Below are 12,312 nucleotides of genomic sequence, written 5' to 3'. Positions count from 1 at the left end.
TTCCATCTCTGATTCCAGGTATTTCCTCCGTGAGAGTGCCAATACCAGATATTGCTTGCCAGGTGCCCTTGGCCTGGATTGGCCGCTGTCGTGGACAGGATGCTGGGCTCGATGGACCCTTGGTCTTTTCCCAGTATGGCATTACTTATGCACTTATGATTGGTCTGCCAGGGTTTCCAGGTTTGTGGATTTTGAGTAGCATGTAGAATGTGCCCACAGCAGACTGGTTTGGTATGAGTTTCTTCAGATGTGGCAGTTCTTGTTTAGGAAATGTTCTGATCAGGTGTTTCAGCTGTTTTGTATAATCCTGCGTGGGATCCTCACTTAGTTTCCTGTAGTATGTGTTGTCTAAGAGCTGTCTGTGCCCTTCTTCAATGTATTTTTTTGTGTCCATAATTACCACTGAGCCACCTTTGTCTGCGGGTTTGATGGTGATGTGTTGGTTAGTTTGCAGAGTTCTTATGGCCACTCTTTCTGGTGGAGTAAGATTATACAGAATTCTCTTCTGGTCTTTTGTTTGTTGGAAAGCTGTGATTTTACTCTATGCCTGAAGCTTTCTATGTAGTTATCCAGTTTGTAGTTTTGTCCATCCTGTGGGGTGAAATAAGTGTTCTTTTGTTTAAAACTGTATTCCAGTCTGTTGGGGGTCCCTTTGTTGTGGAAATGTGCCTTTAGGCACATTTTTCTAAAAAATTCTTCCAGGTCTGTGTATAATTGGATTTTGTCCAGCTTGCTGGATGGGCAAAATGAAAGTCATTTGGAGAGTACAGAGACTTCATGCTGTGATAATTGATGGTTTGAGAGGTTTATTATCCCCATCTGATCTGCATCTCCAAAGGTGTGATCAGTGTTTCTTGGTTTGTTTGGGCTCTGATTTTCACATGCCTCAGATGTATATCCAAGTGTCTCCAAGGTGTCTGGGGATGTTGGTTTTGCAGAGCTGTTTCTGTTCCAGGATAAGCTGTTTTTCTCTGTGATTCTGCAGGAGAACCTGTGATTCTGTTGTCATCTACCAACATTTGCTTATTTCCAATCTGACGAAGGGCAACCTTTGAAAGCTAATCAAGAAATGTATTAAGTTATGTCCAATAAAAAAGGTATAATCTTATTTTCTTTTCCATGTTTTATTTTGTTTTATTTCTATTGATTACCTTTAAAAGTGGGCTAACACACCTCTCTACAAAAGGTTTGGACAAATTCCTGGAGGAAAAGTCCATAGTCTGCTATTGAGACAGACATGGGAAACAACTGCTTGCCCTGGGATTTGTAGTATGGAGTGTTGCCATGATTTGAGTTTCTGCCAGCTGCTTGAGACCTGGCTTGGCAACTGTCTGGAAAACAGGATACTGGGCTAGATGTACCACTGGTCTGACCCAGTATGGCTACTCTTATGTTCTTATGATCTCTGCACAGTTGTGCACAAACTAGCAGAATGGCCACAAAAATGTTAGCCCGACAGGAAATAAAATCCCCAAAACAAAAAAAATCCAAAAAAAACAAAAAAGTGTTATACCACCAGTAAAATGCAAACTTTTACATGCTTTGCTAGCTCTGTCCTCATAGCTATCAGATTAAAAGGACCAGCTTCAATTTGTCTGTTTTGGAGAAAAATCTGGCCCAGGTTTCAGAGTGAAAATGTGTGGCTGCATGTACTTTCACTTTTAAAGGTGCCTCAGCTCACATTTTGTAGAATTTTGTTGGTGAACTACAGTATAGACTTGAAAACGCAATCCACACGTATTTCCTTACCAACCTATAAATGTCCAAGGGAATGTCTCTTGCAAATACATAGCTAGACAGTGCTGCTTTAGGAGTCGGCTGGCTACAAGTTATGAGCAGCCAGGGCACTGCAGACAGAAGCAGGGAGGTGTTTACCAGCATTGTCTAGTAACGGAGCAGGGCTGAGGGGGTTAAAGGTACAACCATGCCTATTATGAGACCCACATCTGGCTGAAGTCACACCTGAACCTGCAGATGGATCAAGAGTTTCTTGTATTAGCCATTGAGTGAAGCTAAAGGGAAGAAAGGTAGAGAAGAGCAAAAGCACACTTACCTACAGGAGCTAGGTTAAGAGCACCAGGCAGGCTAAGAACTAGAACACAGGGTTCAAATCTCACTGATGCTACCTGTGACCTTGGATAAGTTTTCCACCCTCCATTACTCGCAGGTGTAAACTTAGACCTGTGAGGTCTCCAGAAACAGGGTAATATCTATTGTACCTGAATGTAAGTCACCTTGAGCTACTACTGAAAAGGAATGAGTTAACCCAATCCAAAAAAGAATCCACTACTGATTGTATTGATTAAATAGACTTCTGAAATCCCCCCACAGGATGAAGGGTGAAAAGGGACAGACTCAAAAATAACCTGATAAAATACTTCTTCACAGAAAGGATGATGAATTCATGGAACAGCCTCCTGCTGGTGACAAAAAATTGTACCTGAATTCAAGAAACCTTGGAACAAGTATATAGGACAACTACAGGAGAACATGGGATAGTAGATGGCATGGATGGGCAGGCTGGATAGGCCATATAGTCTTTATGTCTTAATTTCTCTCTGTTTAAAACTGAAACCTGGACTCTCTACAAAGAATGAAGATCAGAGTCCATGTATTTCATTATTTATATCTTTGCATACAGTAAAGTTCACTGCAGAATAAACTCCAGAAATTACTCATAGAACAACCAATAATTGCTTCCTTTACCATATTTCTTATAAATTGTTAACTCTCACACATTTTTCTGTCTGGTTCACGTTCTTTCTTTTTTAACTTTCTGTGCAATTAACCACTGCACTGTAGAATATGAACTGAAACCTGGATAGATCTATTTCCAATATATCCATTAAAAGGTCAGCCTTCACTCTGCTTAGCTAATACCACAGATATCACATGCAAGATAAGCAAACACATCATATCATGATTATTTAAGAGGCAACACCCTTAGATACATCCTAGTCTGTGAGCTAGCATAATAAACCCAGTAAGAATATTAAACTGAATCAATTTTATACCCAGGTCAATTGTTACTTTACAATTCCATAAGTTCCAACCATTTCTTCTCATTGTATCTACAACCTACATTAGCTCCTAAAGCATTGTAATCCTAAAAAACTGTTTTGTCAGTTTGGGAAATGGAGTTCCATATAGCAAGCAAATTATTTATTTCCAGTATTCAAAGATAGGATCATCTGCAAATGGTTTTTCTTCTGAAATGTGCCTCCCACTGCAGGTCCTTGTGACTCTTGGCAAGTCACTTAACTCTCCATTGTCCCAGGTACAAATAAGTACCTGTATATAATATGTAAATTGCTTTGAATGTAGTTGGAAAAACCACAGAAAGGCAGTGTATTGTTATTTTCCAGAACCAGCAGAAATCTTCTGACTTTCCTGACTAGCACATGTCATGACACCTGTGGAAGATCTATTGCTTGTTTTCTAATTAATTTCTGGAAACATTGCAAAGGTATTTTCTCATGTAAAACTTGTCACTGATTTTTGCTCAATTTGTTCATTAATATATAAAACCTACCATGCTTGAATACTTGCAGATTCTGTTTCTGTCTACTGTCTATGTGAATCAAAGAGATGAGTTTGTTTTTTTTGCTTTCAAATGTTACTGCTACTGCAAGGCAATAGATTTGGGAAATGTTTTAGGAAAGAGTTGTTTAGTTTCTCCAAACAAGAGGGAATCTCCTTTCAAAGAGACAGTTGACAAATGTTATGACTCTTAGAGGAAATGCATGGTAAAAATTCTTAAGCTCCTAATTCAGCACCACACTGACATCTACAGGTCCTTGGCCATCTGTGTGGACACACAACCAACATACACCTAAGATATCATATGGGTTCTTGCAAAGCAAAAGCAGCAACATTACAGCCTGTGGCCCAGGAGCTACAGTTAGTTCTTTCGTAAAAAAAACAAGACACTTAGCATTTCTCTAACCTAACATATAGCCTATGGGTCTGTGATTTAGGAAATATCTCATGATATGAGTTTAAGTCTCCCCTCTCCAAATAATTCTATGGGTTATTTTATCACTTTGTGCTTTCAGGATCCACTTGTATAAGTGTTCACATACTCTTGTACATTTTTTTGCATGAAGTTGTCTAAAATAATTCAAAATTCATTAGAGTTTCACTGATCTATCCAGCATCCTCTGCACTTCCAACATGAGAGAACAATTATAGAAATACTGCAAGTAAGAGTAAAGAAATCAAAAAGTTTTGATTGCATAAACCTTCACACACATTGACTCAGTACTGATGGAAGCCCCTTTTGCAGCACTTAGGCCATGAGTCTACCAACTTTGTACAGTGGGACAGTGCAGGTTTTGCTCATTCTTAGTGGTGGAATAACAAGCTCTTGCAAGTTGGCTGCATCTGATGACTGCAGTCTACATGTCTTGCCACATCTTTTCTATTCACTTGAAGTTATTCACTTTCTTCTTGCTGAGCCACTTCATTGTGTTTAGGATCATTTACAAAATACCTGGATAGATTTCAATATTTATTTTTCTCAGTTTGGTTTCAGACCAGGTCACAGTACTGAAACTCTTATTGGTTCTTAATACCTATGTTAAAACACAATTAAGCTTAGCAAAATAGTCTATACTGCTCCAATTTGATGCAGTGGATAATGCCTTGTAGTTGGAAAAGCTGAGTGCTATGGGCATTGTAGTACTTTGTCTTTAAATGGTTGCATTAGTCTCTATCTCATCGCAGTTATTGTGTCTGTAAGAATAACACTTGCTCTAAATACTGGTTTCCAAATTGTGGTGTTCCACAAGGTTCTCCCTTGTCACCATTATAATTCAATCTTTCTATGGCTTCTTTGGGAAAACTTCAACTGAAATCTGATGAGTTATTGCTGTCTTATGCAGATGATATACTAATGGTACTACCTGTTTTTGATGAGTTGAAAGATACTGTTGCCAGGGTACCATCTTGCATTGACGAGTCCAACACTGGACCTTGAAAAACATGTTGAAACTGAAGTAAATCCAAGGTGCTTTGGTTAAGAAGCCCTGCAACTGTTACACCTAAACAACTTACATTGTCTGGGTGGTCCTTGACTCATGGTTAACCTTTGAACCATAAGTAAATTTGCTTTTGATAAAAAGCAGTGTTCAAGTTGAGACAATTTAGTTTGGTAAGATCATTTTTTTATCAATCTGCTAGTAGGCTATTAATTACTACTACTACTACTTAATATTTCTAAAGTGCTACTAGGGTTACGCAGCGCTGTACAATTTAACATAAAAGGCCAGTCCCTGCTCAAAGAGCTTACAATCTAAAGGACAAGTGAATAGTCAGTTCGATAGGGGCAGTCATTAATTCAGATGCTAGTATTGACACAACTTGATTACTGTAATGTTCTCTATTCAGGTCTTTCAGCAAAACTTCTCAAGAAGCTTCAGCTTATGCTTATTCAAAAAACCACAGCTAGACTGATTTTTAGGCTTAAAATGTGATAGTATTTCCCCTTATATAACTAAATTGCATTGTCTTCTGGTTTGAAAGAGAATATTGTTTAAGTCTGTATGATTTTCTGGCTATTTATATCAGAACCGTTGATCAATTTAATCTGTACACCTCTCTCTAGATCTTCCTATAGGTTAAGGTCTTTGAAGGTTCTTCAACCTCTAAGCATTAGAGGGGTGAGATTTTCTAAGATGGCTGGCTCTACCTTTTTTTCCTTTATAATTTCCAAATGGAATCTTTCAACTTTGGACACAGAGTTGGGCTATTTTGCTTTTTGTGAAAATCTTAAGACTTTTCTATTTGATAACTATTTTTAAATAAGATTTTAATTGTATGAGATATTGGTGGAAACTTATGCTAATTTTGTGATGTTTGTACTTCTCTGAAGTATATAAGAGATGTATAGGTATTGGTGTTGTTCTGCTGAAAGATGAATCTTTGTTCCAGTTGTAGGTCTGCGGCACACTGAAACAGGTGTTCTTCCAGGATCTGCCTACATTTTACGCCATCCACCTTTCCTTCAGTCTTCAAAAGCCTCCCTGTCGCATAAGGCTGCAAGCATGAGCAGCAGTTTCTCTCCCTTATACAAACAGATACAACTTTAAGAAACCATATACATAAAATATAAACTTTAAAAACATACAACAAAGCATTTTTTTAAAATCCTGCTTTCCCATTTAATAAATTATTTATAAAGTATATGGCATTTAAGTGTTACTTTTTTGTTGACATGGTTAAAGGATGGATGGCACCAGGCTACAAGTTATATAAGATTCCAGATTGTTGGGATCAGAGCAGTGAGAACAGAGGAGCTTGTTAGAACTGAGCTTAAGGGATAGGACAGAGCATTATGACCTAATAGTTACTAGTCAGTGTAATAAAGCAGCAGGAAAAGGTAATATGCTCTGGTGCATAAGTAGCATCACTAGCAGAAAAAAAAGAGGTAGTATCTATCACCCTTACATGCATCACTATAAAGAGACCCCCACATTCAGTACTGTAGTTAGTTCCAGAGGCCATTATCTTCATAAGGATGGAAACAGTTGAGAGATCAACCCCACAATATCCAAGGACCTGGAACACAAAACAGACCTGAAGGAAAAAAAAATGATAGAACAGAAATTCAATAAAGTGCAAGATGGTGATATTTTCCACACCAACACTAATTTAAATACTAAAGAACATGATACAAAGATGGGAGGCTCAAAGGAAAAGCAAGGATACATACCTGTAGCAGGTATTCTCCGAGGACAGCAGGCTGATTGTTCTCACATGTGGTCGATGTCCGCGTTGGCCCGGGAATCGGCCATTTTGCAAGCAAAATATTAAAAACTCTTGCCACAGTCTTCTGGCGCGCTTGCAGCGCGCACCGTGCATGCGCAGATCGGCTTCCTGCCCATCGCGTGAGCATTCCCACTCAGTTAAATCAAAAAGCAAATAATAACACCAACTCCAAAGGGGAGGTGGGCGGGTTTGTGAGAACAATCAGCCTGCTGTCCTCAGAGAATACCTGCTAAAGGTATGTATCTTCACTTTTTCCAAGGAAAGCAGGCTGCTTGTTCTCACATGTGGGGTATCCCTAGCAACCAGACTCACTCAAAACAATGAACACTGGTCAATTGGGCCTCGCAACGGCAAGGACATAACAGAGATTGACCTGAAACCATAAACAACTAACTGAGAGTGCAGCCTGGAACAGAACAAAAAAGGGTCTAGGGGGGTGGAGTTGGATTCTAAACCCCAGATTCTGCAGCACCGACTGCCCGAACCGACTGTTACGTCTGGCATCCTGCTGAAGGCAGTAGTGAGATGTGAATGTGTGGACTAAAGACCACGTTGCAGCCTTGCAAATCTCTTCAACAGAGGCTGACTTTAAGTGAGCCACTGACGCAGCCATGGCTCTTGTCTTCAGTAATAGTGCTCCGCATAAAAACACTAGAATATTGGACAACACTGAAGGGAGCTCTTTGAGTGAGGTGAACAGGAGAGAATCGGGTAAAGACAGGGGACTCTGCCTCAGGAAATATTTTTGTTTGGAAGAGTGAACAAACAAGAAAATGGCATATAGTCATTTATTGTATAAGCAGAAACACTGCTTAACAAGCCTGCACATATACACAGAGAAACACTATATACTGCAGCTATTTATTTTACAATATGCACAATCATTTCAGAGAAAGGAAGATTTATATTCCACAGGTGAAAGGATAGAGCGGGAAACACCACTACTGACTCAGAATGGCAATTATTATTAGAAAAACTAGACATGTCTGATTAGAAGTAGTCCTGGGCAATATATAATGTCTTTCAAAAGTTATCTTCTCTGTACAGCAGCTCTCCAGCTGAGCAATATAATATTGCAAGAGCTTGTGCTTTGGTTTTACAGGTGCACTTTTCCTGTAAAATCCATTTGGTGCTGTTTTCCCGGCATGTACTTCTGGAGAAGAGCATTTCTATCTTATTTACAACACAAACCAAAGTGGATGATTCTGGCACAGAACATTGCAAATTTACACTATAAACAAATTTCATGAAGCCAGCTATCACCACAAAACATAAAAGTCAATAATAATAAAAAATACTATAAATTCCTCACCACAGACTTTTATACAATTATAAATAATAAATAGCATAACACTGTAGGTTACAATCAATGCACTTTTTTTTTAAATCTCATAAGATTTAAAATGAGAAATATCTATGGCATTAACTCAAGCTGAGTGAGCAGCAGTATGAATACCACTCTTTGTGAAACTCAGCCAAACTAATTCAGAGCTAGTGTTCATTTATCAGACCATAGCATGCTTTCCCTAACAGCTAGGAAACAGATCATGCTCCAATCCTCCATTGACCAATTTCCAGCTCATCAACCAGAGTACAAAATTTCAACAAAGCAGCCTACCAGAAATGACAGTGGACTACTGAAATTACTATGCCAAAAAAATAACATTTAAATTGTACTAATGTCTGCAAGGCACTGAAATATGGTAGTCTCAATGCCTCAGGGAGACTAGGATGGTGTCTGCTCAAAGAGTTACTGACACTTCAGGGAATCTCTAATAGAACAATCTTTATATTGCAAGTGTTTTCTGCAACCATCATCCCCTGTGTTGTACTATGACAATTATAAAAATAAGGTTTAGGCATTCATTTCTGTTGCATGCCCTCTGCTCGACATCACTGGCTTCTGCAGCAAGTAAGGTGATAGTAAACACAGGATTATAACAGTAGCAACTGGCACCAAGGATTTAGGAGAGCCAAGATAACTGTGTCTGGGTTTAACTCCTGGGAAATAAAGGATACGTGTGCAAAGCATATGCAGATACCATGTACTTCAAAGATCTTCCTGAGATAGCAGTCAGTCTTTGACAGCAGTTACACCATACACCTGGTATCTTAATTCAAGATATTTTTTGCTACTTTGTTTTAAAAAGTTGAGTGTGTTAAAAGATATTCTGCAGTATCTGTAATGTGAAGAAAACGTAAAGCTGTAGTGGATCTAGTGGTGGGAATTCACAAACTACAATGGAACAGCACTGGGCATGTGCAGCAGCAGTAAAATCCCATATCACTACACTACAAGACTACTGCAGAAACAGCACCACACAGCCAAACACTTCCACAAGGACAATGGAAGATACTGATTGAAACACTGAAGAAGAGGAGAGCAAATCAATTAGTATTCTCTACTGTTATCTTTATGGAAAACGCCTCACTATACCTGAAAAAGAAGTTGCAATTTTACTAAGAAATTAGGAATAGTTAATCACAAGCTCTGCAAACCAATCTTCATTCATTATTGTAAATGCCATCTATTCTCTTGACTAGGTATTCATGATCGTAATAACACACACTAATACATCCCTTGAATGTACTGTTTAGAAAACAAACAAAAAAGCCACACACCAGGTATAGTCTGTCCAAATTCACAGAGTTAAGTATGCCAAATATGCCGATTTGTTGCAAGCAGCCACAAATTAAGCTCGTCTGCAGTCTTAGACGTACTCCCATTTGTTTAAAAAAAAAAAACCCCAAAACAAACCAGATGCTAAATATGGTTAAACACTTTCTTAAAAAAAAAAAAAAAAAAAAAAAAATAGGTAAAGCAAAAAGTGTCCAATAGGATTAACATCCTTTTTGGGTTACTTCAGTGTTTACAGACCTCTTTGATCAAAGTCCTTAGATTTTCCACACCATGAGGAATACTCCACCTTCAAGCAGCGAGCCAGTGGAGATGGTGGTCACTTGGGTGAAAGATCGTCCAGTGAGATGAATGAAGAACAGGAATTTGAGCCCGTTATAGAAGACTCTGTCATTGTGCCAACTTTAACCAGTGAATCAGAGGAGGAACCCACGCTGCTACTGCTCCCATCAAGAATGTCATTAGACAGACTACAAAGCAAAACCATGAGAATGGGAATTTTTATAATGTAGGATCATTTTGCATGTTTCTCTATACCAAAGAATTGCAAACGTAACGACAGAAGTTGGAACTAAGCATATGGTAAAATGTATCACCAGAAGTGGCTTATTTTTTTTTTTAAGTGTTACTGTAAAGTATAATAACCCTGGCTGAAGGAGTGAACATACATTCTGGCCTTTGCTGAAAATGAGGCTGGAATAATAACTAAGTTTGTCTCTCTCCCTCCCCCCCCCCCCAAGTTTATTTTTACTACAAACACTGGATACAGAGGATTAACTCAAATGTTCTCCCAACAGATTCAGATTACAAAGTAAGGGCCCTGTTTACTAAGCCATGCTGTAGGCGCACTAGCATTTTTTAGTGCACACTAATGCTAGACACATCCATATATTCCTATGGGTGTCTCTAGCATTAGTGTGCGCTAAAAACATTAGCACGCCTTGGTAAACAAGGCCCTCAGACAGACATACAAATCTGAATCAATTACAGCACCCTTATATGCTGAGCCTATTCCAAAAATATGGGCTCCACCTTAACTGGCTGCTGGTGCTAACATTTAAAAAGGAAGCAGAGCAGCTTTTAACCTAGAACCTAGGGGAAGTCAACAGTTGCTCAGGCATGGCTCAGAGTGAGGCATCTTTGAAGGATACTATCTATCTAAGTTAAAGCTTTCTAATAGAGAGGTTGCAACAGAGGCAAAAGTAAGCCAGGAACCTTTAAGTGAAGAACAGAATAAAGATTGTATATTATTCCTGTCAACTGTTAAGCAATTTGTAGATACAAACAAACAAAAACACTTTGAAATGTCTGTAAACAAATACAAGAATCCTAAAAATAAGATGGGAGATGGGAGAACCAGAGTATAATAGCAATCAATAAATGAAGAGGTAAATATAGGCATCTCAGAAACCTGGCTGGAGTGAGGCATCTTTGAAGGATCTATCTAAGTTAAAACTGCTCCAGGGACCTGCATACTGCTGTCATGGACCTGGGTATGACATTTGAGGCTGGCACAAAATATTTTTAAAGATATTTTTTGAGGGTGGGAGGGGGTTAGTGACCACTAGGGGAGTAAGGAGAGGTCATCCCCGATTCTCTCCGGTGGTCATCTGGTCATGTCGGGCACCTTTTTGTGCCTTGGTCGTAAGAAAACTAAGACCAGGTAAAGTCATCCTAGTGCTCGTCAGGGATGCCCTTTATTTTTTCCATTATGGGTCGAGGACGTCCATGTGTTAGGCACGCCCAGTCCCGCCTTCGCTACGTCTCCGACACGCCCCCGAGAACTTTGGTCGTCCCTGCGAAAGCAGTTGGGGACGCTCAAAATCGGCTTTCGATTATACAGATCTGGGCGACCCTGTGAGGACGCCCATCTTCAGATTTGTGTTGAAAGATGGGCGTCCTTCTCTTTCGAAAATGAGCCTGATGGCCTCCCAGTCTGCATAGCGATGCTGCAACTACCACTACACACTTGATGAAGACCCTGGGAGCTGACGAGAGGTCAAAAGGTAACATGCAGTACTGAAAGTGATGGGTTCCCAGCCGAAATGGAAGATACTTCTGGTGGGCTGGAAATATCAGGATGTGAGTATACGCATCCTTTAAGTCCAGAGAACACAGCCAATCGTTTTTCTAAATCATTGGGAGAAGGGTGCACAGGAAAACCACCCTGAACTTTTCTCAGACTAAATATTTGTTCAGGTCCCTCAGGTCTAAGATGGGACACGCCCCCCTATCTTTTTCTGCACAAGGAAGTACCTGGAATAGAATCCCTGCTCTTCTTCTCCTAGTGGAACAGGTTTGACCGCATGGGCCTTTAGAAGGCAGAGAGCTCCTCTGCAAGTACCTGCCTGTGCTGAGAGCTGAACGAACAAGCTGTCGGTGGGCAATTTGAAGGTTTGGAGAGCCAAATGAGGGTGTATCTGAGATGGACTATTTGAAGATTGAGGATATAAGAGGCCACCTTTGGTGAAAAAATGTGAGCCTCCCCCGACGTGCAAGTTGGCCAGGATGGACAATTTTACTGCGGCTATGCTCTACCGGAGCCAGTCAAAAGCTCATCCCCTGCTTTGACTGGGGAGCAGCAGGGGCCTTAGGTGCACGCTGTTGATGTGGAAAAACACACTGGGGCTGAGCCTGAAGTTGGCTGGCGAGCCGAAGGAGTGTACCTATACCTGGAATAGTAAGAGGGACCACTCCGTTGCTTGCCAAAAAAATCTCCTAGATGAAGAGGTAGATTCAGCGGGAGAGAGAACAGATGGTATAGGTGTATTTCTTGATTTGGTCAGCAACCTCCTTAACCTTCCCTTCTTCCAAAGTATACTTACTGAGATCTTTAAGTCAGTCCCCATACACTTTAAGATGAAAACACTGACCATTTGAAAAGCCACCCTTCTAGTCCAACTCCA

At 39.9% G+C, this 12,312-nt stretch overlaps 1 protein-coding gene across 2 annotated transcripts in view; it reads right to left on the bottom strand.

The window, feature by feature from the left end:
• Window positions 1-7,542: 7,542 nt before the first annotated feature.
• The window catches only part of LOC115474033 (protein FAM122B-like), a 66,980-nt gene continuing 62,210 nt past the window's right edge, over window positions 7,543-12,312 (bottom strand). For both annotated transcript variants that reach the window (XM_030209318.1, XM_030209319.1), the window contains exon 10: window positions 7,543-9,876. In XM_030209318.1, the coding sequence (XP_030065178.1) occupies window positions 9,726-9,876 (151 nt within the window). In that variant the 3' untranslated portion in view covers window positions 7,543-9,725. The remainder of the gene's footprint in view (window positions 9,877-12,312) is intronic.

The sequence above is a fragment of the Microcaecilia unicolor genome, chromosome 7 (assembly GCF_901765095.1).
Source record: "Microcaecilia unicolor chromosome 7, aMicUni1.1, whole genome shotgun sequence".
Classification (NCBI taxonomy): Eukaryota; Metazoa; Chordata; class Amphibia; order Gymnophiona; family Siphonopidae; genus Microcaecilia; species Microcaecilia unicolor.
The sequence above is the reverse complement of the archived record's forward strand: the minus strand, read 5'-3'. Positions and strand labels throughout refer to the sequence as shown.